Source organism: Photinus pyralis, unplaced genomic scaffold (genome assembly GCF_008802855.1).
Source record: "Photinus pyralis isolate 1611_PpyrPB1 unplaced genomic scaffold, Ppyr1.3 Ppyr1.4_LG8, whole genome shotgun sequence".
NCBI classification, from domain to species: Eukaryota; Metazoa; Arthropoda; class Insecta; order Coleoptera; family Lampyridae; genus Photinus; species Photinus pyralis.
In genome coordinates this window covers 3560882-3582253 of record NW_022170819.1, presented here as the reverse complement: position 1 = coordinate 3582253, position 21372 = coordinate 3560882, and the positions used below count along the sequence as shown (strand labels likewise).

The following is a 21372-nucleotide window of genomic DNA, read 5'->3' as shown; positions in this document are numbered from 1 at the left end:
GTCCGTCCGTTGAGCAATTCGGCCGAGTGGTGGTGATTGTGCGATTATCCGGTGGCTCCTCGAACCGCGATCCCTCATTAATCCCGCGAGTCTCGAAGAAGCCGCTTCTTCACACTTTCGTTGCTTAATTTGGGTGAATGCGCGTGTGTTTTGAAACATTGTGCTTCTCGTCCAGGCACCATGCAGCCGACGAGGAAGCCTCACCGGGTTTGAGACCGAGCATACTAATCGATCGTCAAATTCGATCCGATCTAGCCATGGGATCCGTACAGGAGCTGCAGGCCCTTCTGCTCGCGAGGGAGGAGAAGATTAGGGAACTCGAAACGCTTCTGCATATTCGCGACGCGGAGATCGGCGATCTCAGATCTCACTTAGACAAATTTCAGAGCGTCTTTCCGTTTCATTTTAACGCGGTCACGACGAAACACAAAGGTCTCAATAACAATATCGGCGGGATCCGGCCTAGGAAGCAAAGAGCCGGTATTTCGGCCGAGCCGCAAAGTGAGGCGTCTCTTCAGCAGCTGAGCAAGCAAACCTTTCCGGTTCACGACAAGGGCGAAAGGTAAGTCGATTTTTTTAGTGACAGGTGACACGTTTCCCAAACCACTTACACGAACTTATCAATGATACGCTAATTATCTAAGGACGTTAAATGACACTACCGCGCTTTTAAGGAACTGGGACGAATCGTTTATGACCAATACGCGACATTTAAATTGATCGAGTAATAAAAGAATTGCCGCAAAACCATGCCAAGCGCATAAAATCAATCAATCGTCAACCAATGAGCTTCAAATCTGTGCCACACGTTGTTGCGATTGATTTATCTGAAACGATCTGTTTTGTGTTAATAAAACGTGGAAATCTAAAGCAGACGGCGCCAAACTAAACACCGTAAAAATGAAAAATGGCGAAAATAATTAATGGTCTCTAGAGATTTTGTACGAAAATCTCGCCTCTCCCTGAGCAAGCACTCTTTTTTGGGAGACCTTCATTTCGAACATACCTATAATAGGTTGTGCACAGTTATCACACTACTTGTTGATGTGAGTAGGATTTTCCCACAAACTTTAAGGATAGTACCTACACCGAAAATCACGTATCGTCCAGACCTTCCATTTTCCTTTTGCTAGTGTCCTCGGATATTCGGATTGAAAGTTTTGATCCCACCAACAGATACGTTTTGTCCAGATCTCCAATGAGAGCGCCGACGCTAAAGTCTAAATGTCTATTGAGACTCTAAAAGCCTTTTGGTGATATTTAAAAATTTAACAAGCACATAAAGATCCTCTAAGATTAATAAAATATGTCATGAAATTGTCTTGATTCAGGATTCCGCTCGGTCAAAGATCATGTGATTTTTCACAATCTATGTCACCTCCACGTCGGTACCCCACTGTTTGTTAATATTTACTCACTGACTCGTTGACGTGCAGTTGCTCCTTAGGTTATTAACTCGTTGTATAAAACTTACTGCTTTGCCTATATAAATTTGTACCTGTTATGTATAATGTGGTATTGGTTAAAAGCTAATTTGGTTAGATTTATTACATCAAAAATGATTGGAACGTTGTACTCAGATAAATCGCCAAATTTGAATATCCCAGCCAGATCAAAATCGATATGTTACCTGAATTATATCTTTAAATCAATCAATACTGTCAAATGCAGGTAATACATCGTTTGGATGCAAGGGTTATAGGTTACAATTCAACAAAGGAACAATTGCATGTAAATTTCCTAAACTAATTTTTTTTAAATAAATACACAATTTCAATGAAAATCCGGTTACGAGACGTTATTCAGCCTCCCCCCTCCCCCTCCGGTTAGATAATGAAATTGATCAATTTGGCTAGAGGCCACCTTAAGCGTTTTCAACAACAAAAAATTGCGGGAGATGCCCTGAATTTTCCAGAATCTTATTAATACAAAGTTCGCACAATTTCGTCGAAATGTGAGGTTATGTTACTTATATTTCCTGATTACTTTTAATTTGGTAAGAGTGTGAGCAACATTTCAACTTCAATTTCTTAAGAGAGAATTTTTCCATGATAAAAAATGTTATTGTAATTGTACCGTAATAACAGTAAGTAGTTCTCTATATGTTTGACATAATTCATGTTCCTTCCCCTTTCGAGTGATAAGGCGGCTGATACAGAAAATACTTTTGAATTTAATTGGCGGTCTATGCAAGATGGGAAAGATGTCCCTTCCCCTTTCGGGTGATGAGGCGATCGATGCTAGTCACCGGCTGGTATAGAAAAGGCGTTCGAAGTTAATCGGCGGTCGCTAATAAAGAGGCGGTTTATGGAAAATGGAAGATACGAAAGATGTCCCTTCCCTTTTCGGGTTTCCCGTCTCAGGCGATCCTTGCCAGATGCAAAATGTAACCCTCTCTACGATATTCTTTTTGCCTAAGGCATTTAAGCTTAGATTTTATGCGCTTCTAAAAGTGGTTTTATTAATATGTATCCACATGTGACATGGAAGTGTCGCTTATTTTGTATATAAGTCGAACTAAACTTAAAATTATATTGTATATTATACATATTATACTACTTTTATTAAATTAACTGTTAACGTACACCTAACATTAATTAATTAATTAATCTCATTTTCCCAATATTTGAGGTTAGGAACGAGATTTTGAAAAACGGTTTTCGCTGGCCTCTTTAGATGTTATTTGGCTACTTTTTCATAAAGAAAAAGTCATATCATTCCATTTGATTTTTTTGATTTTTTTAGGGTTTTGGATCATAGTGTCAAAACTAGCCCCCTGGCGGAGAAGGATTCAACTAAGTTAACTATATTTTGGTTGATTCTCATTGCCCAAGGAATACTCTTTTCAACCATACCAAATTTGTTAAAATCGGTCAAACGGTTAAGAAGTTAAAGCAGGTTATTGCACAAACAAACCATCTTTGTTTTTGAAATAACTGAGTTTTTGTTTTTACGAAAATGATAGATAAACTGGTTCTCTTTAAAAATGTGAAAAAAATTTTTTCAGTTTATTAAGCGAAATTTAAAGAAAATGCAATTTTAAAATTTAAGATGGCAAATGACGAACGGTTGTCGAGATATGACCGAGGAACAGTCTTATTGGGTCACCCGGTACATAAAAGTACGCGAAGCTCGTGTTGCGTACGTCTTTTACGCGTATCATGTTCTATCGAATGCGCACACATTGTCGATGACCCCCCGAAACCGCTTCGAAAAGCGCACCTAAGTCGTTTAAACTTAAATCAACAATGAAAAATTAACCTATTCACTGTAACGTTTGGTATTGCAAATTTTATATACATGATAATTCATAAATATACATTCAAGTACCATCTCAATTTCCGCAGTGGATTAATACGGCTTCAGCTTTCCTGATGTCAAGGCGCGTCTTTGTTGATAATGGATTAATTACTTAAAAGGTAAAAGTGCATCGACTTCGGTGCGGCTTTGATCAAGACGTGTAGAATATTGTAGCGAATATTCCAGAAATCCCGATAGGCATCGAGCCACCATGAAAGATTAGTAATCGTCCTGGTAATCGCTGATGGAGGATGAAGGCAAATGTAACGCAATCTTTTCGGGAAATATAGTGTTAGTATCCACAATGGTAACAGTTTAATTCTTTTTTACCCTTAAAGTCACGGGAATGGATTGAATACACATTTATAAGAAAGATGCATTTACCTTATTTTACAGTTATGCTCAACTCATTGAACGGACAATCTGGTATTTTCTTGACGAACGAGAATCTGTTTTCTGTTAGACCAGCACAGTCTAACGCGATTTTCGTTCTTTTTTTATTATTACCGCGGTCTCTTCTGTAGCTTCAATGCACATACAATTTTAACACTGTCGTAACAGGACGTTTTTTCGGTCCTGACGTGTTATCTCGCGTCGCAAGCACCGCCGTGGTTTTACATTAAACGTCTAACGCTTAAGGTTCTTCGAAAACCTTTCTTGTCTTGATCCCCACGTTTCCCAATTATACAAATGCACCTTCAAAATGGTTTCTAATCGGTTTCAACGGCTATCTTTATTCGATCAACTAATGGACTTCCTTTATTTTCTTCAATCCCATGTTTAGAAAAGCAATTGCCTCCTCGGCGTTTTTCTGCAATTTATGCCAGAACTCTCAGCATAAGCAGTTCTCAGGTTGCGTCGTGAAATGGATCCAAGTTATCAAAAACTGACGCGTATAACCCATAATTTATCTCCCGCCCGACTGGCGCTACCCACTTTTCTCACTTTAATAATCGGCCAGTGCCGTACGTATCCGAAGACCATTGACCCAAAATAGAACAACCAAATTTTGGATAACCGTGCCCAACAATAATGCTACCCTGTACATCTTATAATACTCGATGCTAAAAATCGCGCAACCTTAAAATAAATTCCATTAAAGGACTCCCGTTACAAATGATTTTACTTTCTTGTAAAAAAATTATTCCCGTAGGCTAGCTCCAAGGCTAGCTTCTTTAAGGGTTTTCCATTACTATTTGAATTACAAAAATTTCAACACAAGGGTGTTTGTTTATTTTAAATACAAAAATATGGTTACGTTATTTATACCAACGAACGGACCAACCCAAATGGTTGGTTCCAACACGATTATGCCAAAGTACGTAATCCTACGGTGAACTTTAATGTAATTACAAAATGCACAAATCAATCGCTTCATATGAGCGAAAAATTACGTCATGTAGTGTTAAATTTTAGTTTATTTACGTTTAGTCTATTTACGTTGATTTATTTCCTCGCCTTTAAATTTACGCTATTGTTTGCATTTATCGTAATAGTTTCCATAAATAAACTTAACTTAAGGCTGGGCCGTTGTTATCGTTATGGGTTAAAATTTCCACTATTGATCGTATTTACAGTGATAGTTTCTAAACAGGAAAATATCCCTTTTAAACACCAACAGCTGAATCGGCAATTTACAGCCTTCAAAAATCGTCCCTTAATTATAGCTAATTTCGTTCTGTCCCACGACTTCTCGGCGTCTCAAGCTTTCACACGCAATTAAAAAGTCAGTACCACTCACTCACATGGAATCGAAAAAATGTACCTAAGTTAAAAAAAGCGTAAACAAATAGCCCCTTTCTTCATCCCTTTAACGGAGTACTTACCAGCGGTCGGTTGACTTAACGTACATTTTCGGAAACACAATTGGGTGTCCAAATGATCAGGTTATGAATTCAGCACTGATGAAGATATGGTATCTCTACGTACTGCGTATGAGGTAGAAAAGTTCATTGTATAAGTACTACACGTGCTTCCGCAGTTCGACATGCTCTGTACATACTAGCGATTTCGTTATTCTTATTGCAGTATGGCTTGTGATAAAGCCTACACATCGAATAATCTATGATCAAACATTTCCACATCCTAGCAAACAAGCGCGTTATCGATATTTGTTATAATTCTATTAACAATAAATATACAGCAAAGCGAAAAAAAAACACTTCTTTTTATCTCACTTTTAATCCAAGCTATAAGTGGGATCACTACAGAAAATTTGTGATTGATGCCTGAAGTAGCGCTTCTGTTGTATTCAAAAAGCGCTATCGCCTCATTTTGCGCATGTAACGTTCGAGCATTTTTTTTTTACTTTAGTTAGGTAAATTGTATTGTGCTAGTCGTATAATTGCAAAGAAGTAAAAGAGCCCAATCTAGAGTAAGTAGAAAAAGCTAAGGTGCGAGTGTGTTTAAGGACCTCCAAAAGTTTTTAAAGATCTCCAGTTATTTTAATCCATCTCCATTGTTGGGGTAAATGTAACGATAAGTACATTATTTCTTCCAGTTGTGGTTGACCTCGCCACTCATCTGTAGGCCGTGATACTCGGAACGAGAAGGCAGTTACAAATCTTTAAGAGGATTTAATAGTCTTACTCTTTGCAGAGCTTTTTTTAATGGTCTATAAGAGCTTTTAATAGCCGCCTATCGTCTCGGAGAGTCTTGTAACGAGAGCCCACCAGCATATTTAAATTTTTTCGATTTTTGATATTTGTAGGCTAATAGTAGTTATAGTACGGTCCTGACTGTTATTTGCGCGTGAAAGCTTGGTGGAGACAGGAAGTCGCGCAGGCAAAGCTAGAATGACTGGGTTGCACGTGACCGTCCGATTGATTCAGATCCGCTATTATTCGGGGCATGAAAACAGATGACCCCGATGTTTTTGGGAAATTGATATTCTATTGATCAGATTGCTAAGAAGATTTTAAATGTGACGATTGCAATTATGCACCCAACAATAAGGATAATTTAAGAAATCGTCGTTTAACGCGTAACATTACCAAAATCTTAAATTGTGAACAGTGAAATTACACAACAAAAAATAGGAGATATACCTCGAGATATACAGTGTGTCCCCGGATGGACTGAACAAGAGGGAAAAAATTTTTAATTTTAACTTTACGCAAAATGTCATTCTTTATAAAAATTTTTGCTTGCCAAAACCACCTATTCTGAAATAAAAATCTAGGTATTCCTTTTAGCAGCTGAGAAAATTACAAAAAACGCAAAATCTACAGCGGAAATTTTTCTAAGTTGCATGTTTTTGATTAAATCAGACTATCATTGTATCTTCCATGGCAACCTGATAAGCAAATCAAGTTAAAAAAGACACCTTAGAGCTTAAGAAAAGGAATGACATTTTTGCGTAAAGTTAAAATTAAAAATTGTTTCCCTCTTGTTCAGTCCATCCGGGCACACACTGTATGTCATTCTTTGACACACTATGCTTTGAATAACTACAGCTGCTATCATTGTGATTACGTTACAATTAGTAGCGTTCGTTTAAACATACAACCTTCTCAAAAATTTGATTTGTGATCAGTGTAATTTCGCTACTCACGATAGGCATAACTTAAAGCGACATATTCACATTCAAGGTTGTTTCATGCGTAATGCAATAAATAGTAAGAAAATTGTAAATCGTCATTTATTAAAGTACGACACATCGAAAAATACCTATTGTTTAAATTGTGGTCATTGTAATTATGCTGTTTTAAAGCATAATCGACGTAAGGGAATGTCGGCTATATATACTGTGACCTTTATTTGTAATTAGAAAATTAAGTTAATTGCGTGTTCAAGCTAATTCAAGATACCCGAGTTCATAAAAAAAGACCTTTCAGGTAGGATACGATTAAGGGGTTTTAAGTCTCAAAAACGGTAGGATTTACCACCGTAAATACGATGGTAACGGATAAACTCAATTCACTTTACAATTACCTAGTACAATTTGACATAAAAACCTCCTAGAATAACTATATTTACAAACCGCTCCCACCTAAACTCGCCATTTGTAAATTACACCAGCGCTTCTAGTGTTAATACTGTCTGCGGATATCTACTGGATAACAAATTTTCTTGAAGAGGTCTGGGCAACTTAGAGCCGAAAGTTTTCCTAGGAGAAATGATTGCGGTAGCAATTATTAGCAGTTGACCCTTTCTGGAAGAGAATTTTCCGCAGGAGCCGGCCCGTGGGACGCAATTAAAGCTGAACTGTGGTGCTAAGGGTCCCTGGTTCGAATCCGGGTTCGGGCATGGATTTGTAAATGTATAGTGGGTCGGGTTGGTAGAGCAGCCTTGGCTGAAACTCCGCCCACTCAAAATTAAAGGCAAAATACGATTTTAAAAAACCAATTTTATCATTTCCGATCCAATCATAACTGGGTAAAGTCATAATAATGGTTCATTTACGAAACCGCACGTAGTAAAACATAATGGAATTAATCGATATCTAAAAGTACACCGGTTGATAATCTATAAATAGGTTAGAGAGGTAGGTACGCTATGCGAAGCATAATGGTTTATATCAGCAATTATTTAATCAGTTCGAAAGGCGACTTCACTATTCACTGTATCTCATTCGGTTTTATAAGATTTCATAATTTGATTTCACAGCCCACGCGCTAATCCTGGAATTAAATAGCGATATGTTGTTTGACCTAGCTAGATAATGCATAGATATACACTCGGATATACATATAGGTCGGCAAGTCCGTCAGTCTGTTATCAGTAGAGATCTCATTGGTCTTAAACTAATGGATCAACTGAAAATTTTGTTAGATCCATGGAGGAAGGCTTTATAAGCATTTCAGTGTAACTGTAGTTAGCTTGGTGTACAGATTTTTTTAAAAATTTGGTAGTGATTTCAATTTAGTAGCCTCGAATGGGAGAAAAGTACTAAGTTCGTCCCTGACAAGGTGGTGCCAGCCAGGCGAGCGCTATAGCATAGTATGAATTATGAAGGATTTCTCTGATTGGTCCGTTTTTTGAACGCAGGACCCTCGACTAGACCAATGAGGTTATCTTAGAGCGCGGTTGAGAAAAGTAAAGTTTCGGGATTTGCAGCTGGTGTTGGTTCTCTTTACCTAATTATGAAGGATTTCTCTGATTGGTCCGTTTTTTGAACGCAGGACCCTCGACTAGACCAATGAGGTTATCTTAGAGCGCGGTTGAGAAAAGTAAAGTTTCGGGATTTGCAGCTGGATCAGGGAGGTTGCCCAAGAGCGTAAATATTTCCGTGTTTGCGGCTGGACCAGTGTTCAATAGCACGTGGTCGTAAAGTAAAGTTTTAGATACCGGGTTGGCGGTTGGACTAATGCGGTGGTTGAAAAGCGGGTGTCAGAATAATATAACTTTCAAACCGCGGGCGGAAGCAATGTTTCAGACTTCAAAAAATTATGAAACTGGTGTCCGAATCCGAACCTTTAAATTTGGAATTGTAATTATTGTCCGAGTAGATGTACGACTCTCGTCACAATGACAAATCTCAATGTTGACTTTAAATCAATAACACACAAATTTTCATTAAGACCTGACAATTCTTGGGCACGAAAAGAAAAATCTGACATGAAAACTCTATTCGGGTCGCACAATGGATTTGAATAAACACAATTAAATATGATCGACAACAAAAATAATTCCGAAACACACGAAAAAAAATTAAAGCAAAATTCCTGAAAGAAAGAAAAGCTTACAAAACTTGTTTGGACATACTACCCCGCACGCAGGCGGTCAACAATTAAATTAAACAAAATCTTAAATTATTTTTATTCTTAATAATCCAAATAATCTGGTCGTACAAGGTTTGGGATAATAGGCGCACTTAACTCACATAAACGCTGACAGCTTCTGCACTTCATTTGCTTGATGACACAGAATTAGATTACAAACTAGACTTGATTAATGAATAAGATGACGCATTATCGGTGACTGTTCGGACGGTAGAAACTTTTAAGTTTTAATAAGAGAACCTGCTCGATTTTTCAACTCGACAACTTTTTCCGTAATCGGAGAGCACGTGTTAAACTGCTTACACCACTTTGGTTAACTAGCTTCTGCACACTTTATTTCGATACCGACGAATAATGTTTTCACCTAAACAAGCTGACTGCCCGTAAAATAATTCGCGTCGCGAAACCAGCAGCAGTCGCCTCGTTTTAACGTTGACTTCAGTATTTAAGGAAATACCACTTCCACCATAATCTTCTTCTTTATGAGATTTCTAATAAACAGACAATCACGACGGAATGCGCCAAACGTGCCCACTTCTCCATTATATTCTTCACCTGCATGTTCGTTAATCGCACCAGAACACGTGCGTTAATTGGATTTCGCCTAACAATAAAACTTCTTATGGCAAAGTTCAGATGTTACCTTATATAAAGTACCCAAACTTGACCAGATATGCCTAAATTAAAGCATCTAATTTGAACAATTTACAAAAGCGTGAAATTAAAACGAAAACTGCGTCAAATACAAACAAATCCAAAAGGAAAAATCAAACACTGAAATACAAATTCAAATCAAACGAACTATTTCTGTGCTTATTTCGTAAATAATCCCCCAGATGTGCTTAATAAATTGAAATAATCTCCTAAATATGTTGTATTCTATAGCTCCCACTAATTCATAGCTCTTTTCCCTACAATCATCATTATCAATCCCCCCCCATACATCATTTAGTAACATTTTTGTTTATGCTGACCCTGTCTGCACTTAGACGTATCGCAAGTGAAGGCCAACGCTATAAAAAGGTGTAGGCATCACAAACATTTAATTAACTGGACCTCCAACTAATTAAACATTTTTTTATACCAAAATTACTGGGAAAAGTTCTATTGTTAGGAACAGTTTTTCATCTTATCGTTTGTGCGCGATATTAATTAGAATTTTTACTGCCTTGAGAGGTTTAAATTTAAATAAAATTCTGTTAAATGAACAATTATCGTGTTTGTCTCTTTTTTGCCATTTTCTGTATACGAGCATTAAAGCAATTACAACGAAGTCATTATCATTCGAAATTTCTAACAGCTGCTCCAATGCAACAGGACGGTTCGTCTCCATCCGCAGATCTTCGATAACTTCCGCAGCGCATCTCGACCAACCCCAAACCTCTATTCTTATCTAATCTGTTACATCGTTACGACCCCAACGCAATTTGACCACTAGCTTGAATTATCGCAAAGCCCACGTATTTTAAACGACGCGGTTCGTTGTCTCTTTTAAACCGACTCGCGCCCACTATTCGTATGGGTCCGTGAAGTTGGAGTGTCGACTTGAAAGGAATTAAGTCCCATGTATCTCATAATTTTGTGCTCATTTTGTGCTCATTTGTGCTGCTAATTTAAAATTTTGTGCTTATCAGCTTAATGAGTAATTCAACTTTTTCTGATGACACTCCAACTTCACGCTGGAGTGTCAACATTGATATTTTCAAAATTTTCTTTTACTATAATTTTGTGCTCATTTTGTGCTAATTTGTGCTGCTAATTTAAAATTTTGTGCTCATCAGCTTAATGAGTAATTCAACTTTCTCTGATGACACTCCAACTTCACGCTTGAGTGTCAACATCGATATTTTCAAAATTTTTTTTTACTATAATTTTGTGCTCATTTTGTGCTAATTTGTACTGCTAATTAGCAGTCCATGTACTGTATTGTCTAAGTTGGAAACCCATAATATTCTAGACACCGAAAGAATGTAAAGATATTCATAGAAAAAGAATATGATGGTGTAAAGATAGAAAGCTAATATTCTCCAAAAGGTTTCGCAAATACTTGCAGTTAGTAATGAACAATTAGGTACATCTCCAGGTGTAAATTTTCGAAGTAGGTTATGTAATGTCGTCTCACGTGACGTTGCCAATGTCAATTTCGCTAAGATGGCGGGTCCAGCTAAAATTGCGATGTCATCCACGTTCTGCGTAAGAAATATCCAGGTAGAGAATAACGTAAATGTAATCCAGAAGAGAAAATGATAAGAAGTTAAGAGAGAAGTTTGAGCGAACCTTGAGGGAAGATAAAACCCTAAAAAACGTATTAAGAAAAATGCTGAAGTACCTCACACTAATTACTTGCAAAGCGTATTCAATGGAGCACAGCCACAGCACATCAGAAATAGAGAAAAAAACACTCAATAGAAATATGTTCACAGCCAAAACAGATTGACACAAAGTGAAGTAAAAAGTAATGGCGTATCGAGAAAAATTTGCACGCAATTAACCCAGATCCAGATCGTCTCTGAAAGGAAGAAGTATAGGACATGCGTATGTAGAAAAAAAAGAAGATCACGACCTCTAGTGGCGAACCAAAGAACTATGGTAATAACAAATATACTATAAAAATGACTGGCATCTAAACTAAACGGGTTTACAGAGGGAATACCTAGATGGGGTGAGAAATATAAAGAGAGGTGCAACTCGATTAATTTAGATGAGGCTTATTGCAAGATGCTTCAGTACATCGGCAATTTGGTAAAGAATAATCGATTTCCGCAGATGTAGCAGCGTTTATTTATTTATTTACTATTCCTCTCTTGTTCTGGGCCCTCAACAGGCTTACGCCCAATTACAGAGTGACCCGCATAGTGCTTTTTAGAGGTGCCTCTGCAGAGAAGGTATTAAGTTGTTTTATACTACTCCGGTATTTACCTTACGAATTAGGAAAACTGCAGGAAAACGTCATTCAGAGTAGCCGGCAGAATGCTCGCAACTGGTCTAAGGTATTTGCCACAGATGAAAAATTCACCTCAATCCAGGTTCGAACACCCGACCTCCGGAATTATAGTCCAACGCTCTTTCATTGGTTTTCAATCGGTTTGTGTTGTTGGGTGGCCTTTAAGCATCAGAGTCGCACGTCTAACACACTCACACCCCTCCCACTGTGGACTGCGGGCACGGGAAGCTTCGGGAATATGTATCGCAATTTTACATTATAGTTGCGCCTTTTTGCTATTTCTCACTCAACAATCAACGAGTAAAATTCGAAGTATATAAGGAATATAAATTTGGAATATCAATTGGTAAGAAAAGAACGCTACATACTCCTTTCCTTGTTTTCTTCCTGGTTGCCGTATTTACCGCTCATCAGCAAACAATCAGATATTTAAATTTGTGGTCTCTACGCTTCATGCTTCTTGCTAAACAAAACCAAAACTGGTGAATAGTCAAAATGTTTCCTCCAAAATTTACCTCCCCTAGAATTTGCCGCTCTAGGCGCGCAACTAGTCCGCCTTGTGGGAAATACACCCCTGGATGTAGCTCAAGGGAGAGTAATAAAAAAAGAGAGCGAAGCCGCAAAAGGCACCTTACTGTGGACATAAAAGTTAAAAGTAAAGAGGTTTGGGCCTAAGGCGAGTAAATTGCGAGCATTTTTCATGCATTATTCGGGACTTCCATAGTCCATTGTTATGTGACCTATGTTTTTCGTTATTAGAAGCATCTATAATTAAAAATAAGGAAGTTAGTATTGGGCGGTTTGCGCATGCGCATATCTAATATGGGACGTTTGCCTTTACTAGAATGTGGTTAAATTTTCCAAAAAATATCTATAAAAAAAAGGATGCGGGCATTGTGCAGTCTGCGCATGCGCACACCTGATTTTTACCATATGCGATATGTTTGCCTTTACTATAAAGGTGGTGAAAATTTCAGCAAAATATATTAATAAATAAGAAAATTGATATTGCGCATGCGCACATTTATCGTCATGAGGTAACAGAGCTACCGAATTCAAGAAGAACGAACTAAATATATTGAAAGCTGTAGAAGCAGTGGCGCCCTCGCATGGACGGACGGAGAAAGTGGTCATAATTGCGCCTTCCAACATAAGTTTAAAAATGCGCTAAAATCTAGGTTCTACCATTAAAAAAATAGAAAACATTTAAGAATAGTAAATCTATTAAAATAAAACAGATTGCAAGCTGTGCAAACAGATACCGCATTCACAGGCTTCGTTCCGTTCTTCAGCCTGATAATTGTCATTACGACTAATTATACACGAAAATTGGGTAACCATTTTATCCCAAATTCCATTATAATTCGGATTAATGTTATAAGTTCATAAACACAAATTCAGCCTTATTTCTTTTGTACGATTTGTTTGTTTCTAATTCTTTTAGTAACTGCGTTGTAACTCAAAGTTGATTTTTTAAAATTGAAGTTACAATTTACCATGGTTTAAAAAAATTTATTGTTTTACGAGCTTTCCTAAAATGTATAATACATCATACTTATTTATCATACTTATTTTCAAGAATAAGCTTTTTACAATAAATTTTGCTTATTAATACATCTTGCCTGAAAGATAATAACAAAAGTTTTTTTGTGGAAAGAGTAGCTAATTAGCTAACACTCCGCCCACTATAAAATAAAGACAATAATAAATAAATAAAAAGTTGGTTATTAAAAGGTCTAGAAACAAACGACTGACGACATTGGTTATCTACATTAAAAACTGCTTGAATAATGCTAAAGCCATTTTGTTCTAGCTTCAACATTTTTCACTTTTTCTCTCTAGTGAAAAAACAAAAGACGGCAGCTTATTTCCGGCAAAGGTAATGGAATAAGCATAAAAAATAAGGACACGAGTACTAAAACCGTTTTCGTTTATCTGCGCTAATAAGAAAATTACCCATTTAATCCCATCGAAATTGGACCATACTGTACATAGTACGTACGGTACGTACCCACAGGCAGAAAAATTTTATTATTTAGAAGTTGCTTAAAATGATCTAAAATGTCGACATTTGATGAAATTTTTTCCAAAAATACGGCGATGGCAATATCCAACTAACTGACACTACAGTGAGTATCTTCAGAAAAATTTGAATTACTCGTTAACCTGATGAGCACAAAATTTTAAATTAGCAGCACAAATTAGCACAAAATGAGCACAAAATTATAGTAAACGAAAATTTTGAAAATATCGATGTTGACACTCAAGCGTGAAGTTGTAGTGTCATCAGAAAAAGTTGAATTACTCATTAACCTGATGAGCACAAAATTTTAAATTGGCAGCACTAATTAGCACAAAATGAGTAAAAAATTATGAGATACTTGGAACTTAATTCCTTTCAAGTCGACACTCCAACTTCACGGACCCAAGGGACACCTCTCGCATCTTCCATGGACGGCCTTTTTTTTGTATCGACCGGCTTTTCGTATCAGCCGCCTTGTACAGGGTGAAAGAAATTAATTTAAATACATCACCCTCATAGCTATGTTGATTCAGCAAGATCGTGTTACCCGTGGATGTTTTGTTAAGAAATGGATGTAAAGCATTTGATTTTGAATTGTTTCTTGTAAATTTATGTAGAAGTATAGAGTGTGACACGTCATTATTTTTCTTTTGTTGTCTTCCAAGTATCTCATTCCGTAAAAATCCAATATGGCGTCTATAAGAAATAAGAAAGTAGTAACCTGTAGCTCTACATCTAGCGTGTTATGCAAATTCTGATAACAGTTTCGAATTCAAATTTGACATTTTCGGTTATATCTCAGCTATTTTCAAAAATTTTTCAAAAATTTCAAATGCGTTTTTTAATCACAAACGCCCCGTTACGAATTTCAACCACTTTGTACACCCGAGATGGGTAGGGGCGCCTCCCGCATCTTCTATGAGCCGCCTTTTTTTGTATCGATCGCTTTCTGCACCCGAAAGGGAAAGGGTCACCTCTCGCATAAGCTTATGCATATCGACCGCCTTTTCCGTATCAACCGCCCATTAGCATCGACCACCTGATAGGGGAAGGGGCATCTCCCATGATCCGATTTTTCATTTCGACCGCCTTTTCCGTTTCGACTGCGAGATGGGAAAGGACACCTCTCACATCTTCAATGGGCTGCCTTTTTCGCATGCACCACCTTGTACACCAGAGAGGGGAAGGGACGCCTCTCTCACCGGCTCTTACATACTATCTATCTAACAATTTTATACATTATGCCTGCTCAAAGAGTTTATATAATATAGCACTTCATAAAAAGGCTTTCTAGAAGATTCTATGACGATTTTAATGATTATGAAAATTCTACAGGTTGACAAGCCGCAGTAGAGTAGTGATTTCTTATATTCGTCAATCACGCCAAATTTGACATTGCTGTTTTTGCCCCCTATTGTAACTCCACCCCTGTCTTTATCGATAGAAACATTGAGACGTATATCAGTTGTTTAGAACATAGGAAAAGTGCCAGTGGTAAGACAATTGAAGAGCTTTCACAAATATATCGGGAGTGAGGTGCTGGTGTTGCCAGTTTGCCAAAGCTCTTTTGTTCTGTTTGGTTTGGGGAAAGCATGCTATGGGTTATTTTAAGACATAATTGAAAGTATATCACCAAGACGATTGCAAAATTGATTTGCGAATTGGAGACTTGTTAATGGATTGTCTAAATTTAGTTAAGCTTGACGTCACACAGACAACGCTGACAATGCCTCATTTGGAAAGATTCCATAATTAGACCAACTCGTCTAAAAATAGATCTAGGTCGACATTTTCATATCGATTATCACCATTACGATACCATCGCGTCGAATACGAGCGGGCGGCGTCGATATCCCAAATTGCTCCTATTGCTTGGTAATCTGAACGGAAGCAAATATAATTGGCGCTTCCTGCGTCGGGAGTCGGTAAACTAATTTGGTTATACTTTAGTTTGTTAAGTGCCCATTCGTCGTGGTTGTCGACTTCTGCTCTAATTAAGTGGTGTAGATCGAAAATTTTCTCTTCGTCATCGCATCACGCGTCCGCCCACAGGAGACAACCGGCCGAAATTGCCGCCGCTGTCGACGTAAATGTAGGTAGTGAGAACATTTGTCAATGCGACAAGTCGCAAAGGTTACTTGGGCCCAGATTATAAATCTTTCGCTTAATTGCAATTTATGAGTAAATTCAGCTCGTTTAATTTTGATGTTTTCGCCGAAGGTTCCACAAACGTGATTTGGGTTGTACAGTTTTGCAAAATTGCATTAGCCGTTTAATTAGTATCATTTTAATTGCAAGGTGATTACGTGTTTGTTAATTGTCAAATGTGGCAAAATTTATGGAAGGTCGTTCGAACAATGAATTACTATCGTCCGCTGACTCTAAATCTGAAACCTAGAATTTCCAAACCGTGGTGCAATTTTTTATTAAATTTGTGGCACTGCATAAATTTCAAATTTTTTTAAGAACATCTACGGTATCGAATTTTCTTTACACAAAAGTACGATAAATCGCGTGATTTTTCGCAACGCACTACCTGTCCATAAACAAACGAAACGAAGTTTAATACATTTTGGGTATTAGCCAGCACAATTCTTGTTGAAGCTCTTGCAGAAAAAGGTGTAACTTGTTTGTATGATCAAGGAAATAACGAACATGAAATTTGTAGATATTGTGTGACATAACATCTTTTAGATTTGTAAATTAACCAATAATCTGCTCCCGATAAAGATACCAAAATGTCGTTGATGTGTGAAACGCGGCAGACATGTTTTATTGGTCATGTTACAACACAATCATGTATGGCTATTTACTCCTGAATTCACTTTTTAATTTAAAGCTGCATGTTGCGCCTTGGTTGTCAGTAGAACACCGACCCTATCACCGCCATTTTTGTGACGGCACAAGGTCATGACCTTGGGATTTTTCCGGTTACGATACAAGGTCGTGGTCTTGAACTTTGATTCATGGTCATGGCCTTGGATGGTGGAGTAAGGTCATGGCCTTGAGTTTTAGCGGCGGCTTTAGAATTTCCTTAGTTCCGTTATAAGGTCGAGGCCCTGAAATTTCCTCCACGGCATTGGTTTAGGAGATTTCCTGGTTCCGTAACTAAGGAGTGACCTTGCTTATAGACCAAGGTCGCGGTCTTTGCGCCGTAAGTAAAGCGTGGCATTGTTTTTATGGTGCACTATTATCGCAATGTGTCATTACCGTAGGATTTTCCCCGTTACGCGCCAAGGTCATGACCTTGGGCTTTTTCAGGTACTTGAATTTTGATCCATGGCCTTGGATGCTGGAATAAGGTCATGGCCTTGAGTTTTGGCCGGGACCTTGGAATTTCCCTGATTCCGTTACAAGGTCGAGGCCTGGGAATTTCCTTCATGGCATTAGTTTAGGAGATTTTCCCGTTCCGTAACTAAGGAGTGACCCTGCTTATGGACCAAGGTCGCGGTCTTTGCGCCGTTACTAAGACGTGACCTTGTGTGAACAAACTAAAAGTAAAGCCTTCAATAAATAAGTAAGATGAGAGAAAGATGCTGTATTTCCTAACCTAAGTTGCTCTTAAAAATTGACAAATTATGCATTTCAAATTTACTATATCTCAAATTTTACACGAATTTATACGAATGCGGTTGGGGTTCAACATGCCCCCGTAGCGTTTCAGCGTTTGATATACCGAAAAATGTAGTTCTCGCGTATCGGGCGACGACGAAAGTTCCATTTCGCGTGCTCCCGCGTCAGATACTTGGGACAATTCATCACACCACAAGGAATTTTGCTAGATCCGGATAAAACCGCCGCTATCTTACCTATGCACGCATCTAAGAGCCGTAAACACCTGATGATTTTCCTGCAGACCTGCTCTTGGTATCGGCAGTTCCTTTCAGGATTGGCTGCAGTCGCTAAACTTCACACATCCCCATTAAAGAAGGACGCAAGGTGGGAATGGGGAGAGTCAGCAGGGAGCTTTAGAACAACTAGAGCACCTCTTCACGTCAGCACCCATCTTGCAGCAAGCAGACTATACGCCCACTTGCGATTCACGTGGACGCCAGTCAGTACGACATTGGCGCTGTGCTCTCCCAAGGAGAAAGACCTGAGCAACGTCTAGACGAATCCGCCAGCCGCCTCCTGATTCCCGCAGAGCGGAATTACTGAACAACCGAAAGGGACGCCCTGGCCGTCGTCTGGGCAACAGAAAAGTTTCTAGGATACACTCAATCGCATTAGCTACGGATCATCAATGAAGCACTGATATCAAGAGCTGGAAGGAAGTTGGCGACCTTGGAAATTAGGTGAAGGTGAAAGTTGAGTGACACGTATGCGGTGACCTTGGAAATTAGGGCAAGGTGACAATCGCGTGCCACGTGGGCGGTGACCTTATTTTCAATATTATCAGAGGTCATTGACCTACTAATATTCGAGGTCATTAATCAATGCATCAAATGCATTTTCAGTGTCATTAGAGGTCATTGACGCCATACACTTTCAAGGTCGTCTGAGGGCGTTAACATTTTTGGGGTGTCAAATTACATTTTCAAGGTCATCCGAGGTCATCAATCTCATAAATTTTCAAGGTCAGCCGAGGTCATTGACACCATTTTTATGAGCGTTGTCCTCAGCTAGTAATCTTGCGGTAACCTTGGAAAGTAGGTCAAGATAAAATCCAGAGTGCACTGCTCCCCGCTCTATCCTTGTAGTAACTGTCAAGGTATCGATCAAAGGTCACTTCACGTTTCCTTTAATTCAAATAATTTTTTTATAAACTAGAGGTGAGTTCAAGGTCCCATTATTACGATATAACGCGCGTCGGTGTACATGATAATTCAGTCAGTCGGCGCCTTGAATTAAGGATGGTTTTCTCCCATTTAAACCGCAATACGTTGTGCAAACCGTTTAAAAATCCGAGTGAGCTTGAATTATCGAAAAAGTACAAAGTGATGGAAATTGATGTGATCAATACCAAGTACGGAGAACGGATAATAATAGATACTCATGATTTTAAATATCCCCAACGCTTGTTTAACTATTTCAAAGAAGGGGACCACCTGCAGGAATTTAAAAAATCGTTAAAGGCAAGTGATGTGTACATTGGCTAGTTCGGGTGCGGTCGGAAAAACGACTAACACAACGGTCTCTTTATAGCACGTTAGGATTGCGTTTATAAGTAATCGGTAAATCATAAGTGACAATAAACTGCTCTCCAGCATGTTATATACACCATTGAAGGTCAATAAAGGTTAAACGTTGGGTCATTAACCTTGGACGACCCTGAAAGTATGGGGTCAATGACCTCGGATGTCCTTGAAAAATATGATCTTTGGACTTTACATTGGCCTACTTTCCAAGGTCACCGCAAGGTTACTAACAGAGGAAAACGCCTCCAAAAGGTTAGTAACTTCGGATGACCTTAAGAATAATAATTTGACACTACAAAAAATGCGCCCCAAAAATGGGGTCGGCTACCTCGGATGACCTTGAAAATTAATGGTGTCGATGACCTTGGACGACCTTAAAAATTAACGGGGGTCAATGACCTCGGATGGCATGAAAATTAATGGGGTCGATGACCTCGGATGAGTTTGAAAATTTATGGGGTCAATGACCTCGGATGGCCTTGGAAATTCATGAGGGCAATGACCTTGACCTACTTTCCAAGATCACAACCAGGTGGCGAGGGACCTTGAAGTGGTCCAGGACCACCCCTGTATACTGCAAAAAAACACGTATGATTCTGTGCGGGCTGCACCTAGATGATAACCGCTTAGGTAATTCGAGCTAATTCGCTAAGGGCATAGAGACCGATTAAGATGATTTACTAGCGCACGTGTCCTTGCGAAATGATCGGTTTCGATAATTTGTTGAAGATCCACGGGGTTACTCCTGTTGTCCTCTGCGCGGGTAGTTTTTGGTATGTAGGTAGATGTAGTAGGTGTCGGAAAAGGGCACTTATAAAGGGAAGGTGAAGAGAAGGGACGTAATGTATCTGTCGATAGGGTCAAATCGTCACTTAATGGTAGCTAATGTGGTCATGCTTGTGCGGTGTCTCGAAAATGCTTCCATACATTAAAAGGGTGTACACGTGGCAATTTTGAGAATGCATGACTCAATCCTTCGACTTTAAGTTTCTCCATATGCGCGGACATCCATACTATACCGGTTTTTACATTTCTTATTTCCTATCGTGAAGACAAGAATTTTTTTTACTAATGAACCACAGTCGATTATATTTGATTGTCGACCCGTGTGGTGCAGTTCAGTTGAAGCTGGACTGCGGTACTAAGGGTCCCTGGTTCGAATCCGGGTTCGGGCATGGATGTCTGTAAATGTATAGTGACTTGGGTTGGTAGAGCAGCCTTGGATGAAACCCCGCCCACTCAAAAATAAAGGCAAAAATAAATAAATAAAATAAAAATAAATAATCGACTGTTTGAAGCTGAAACAGTATATAATTTAAATAAACACCAAGCAAAATTGAATTTATTTTTCATGATTTCATACATATCATCAATCTAAGCAATGCAATTTCAAGATAGAATCAGTTACATCTACAAGCAGATTGGGTTTTGAAACAGCATTCATCGAACACCATCACTCACCAACCGCCATCATTTCTGGTTTACTTGGCGGTTCGCGTACACGAATCGACGTCGTATTCAGAACATCCTCAATGACCGGTAAAAGAGGTTTGATGTACTTTAATCTGTGATCGTACGGATTGTGAAAGTCAATGAATACGGGACATTGATTATAATTCCGCATCGGACTTAGAAATTTAATGGCCAAATTGGCGTCGCAATCTTGATAGTCGAACAATTTGGGCGTTAGTCCGCAGCCGTTTTCTTGCGTTTTCGGATCGCTCGTCACGACTTTGCCATTCGTTCCGTCTTCGAAGACGACCAATACAACGTGCAATATCGAAAACTTCCACACGGCACGAAAAATCGAGGCCAAATCCTTCTCGTTGGTGAGTATAACGAATTTTCCCTCGCGCGTGGAGTGCGGGTGCCACAAGGTGCTCTCCTTGAGCGCCTTCATGGTCTCGCGTAGTGTGCCCGAATCGAACGCTTCAATCACGTACATGGCCTCATAGAAGTTGTAATGGTGAGACCACGGTTTTCTCGCGTTTATCACTATAATCGGGTTCGCTATGGCGCTCGGCAAATATTCAATGTAATCGTTATAAATGTAAGTGAACCGTCTTGATAATCCGAAGGTTTGTTCGATAACTCTAGCGACGCACGACTGAATCTCGACGTCCCGGTCCAAATTTGATATGAACGCGAAATCGGCCAGACATTTCCCGGTATGGGCGAAAAGAAGTAAAAAAAGACTTGCCCACATTGCTGTTAGACGCAGAACACTGAATAAATATCGAGGGT

At 38.8% G+C, this 21372-nt stretch overlaps 1 protein-coding gene across 1 annotated transcript in view; it reads left to right on the top strand.

The window, feature by feature from the left end:
* Positions 1-6: 6 nt before the first annotated feature.
* The window catches only part of LOC116178313 (cGMP-dependent protein kinase, isozyme 2 forms cD4/T1/T3A/T3B-like), a 35420-nt gene continuing 14054 nt past the window's right edge, over positions 7-21372 (top strand). The window contains exon 1 of the mRNA XM_031497778.1: positions 7-562. Within this exon, the coding sequence (XP_031353638.1) occupies positions 138-562 (425 nt within the window). The 5' untranslated portion in view covers positions 7-137. The remainder of the gene's footprint in view (positions 563-21372) is intronic.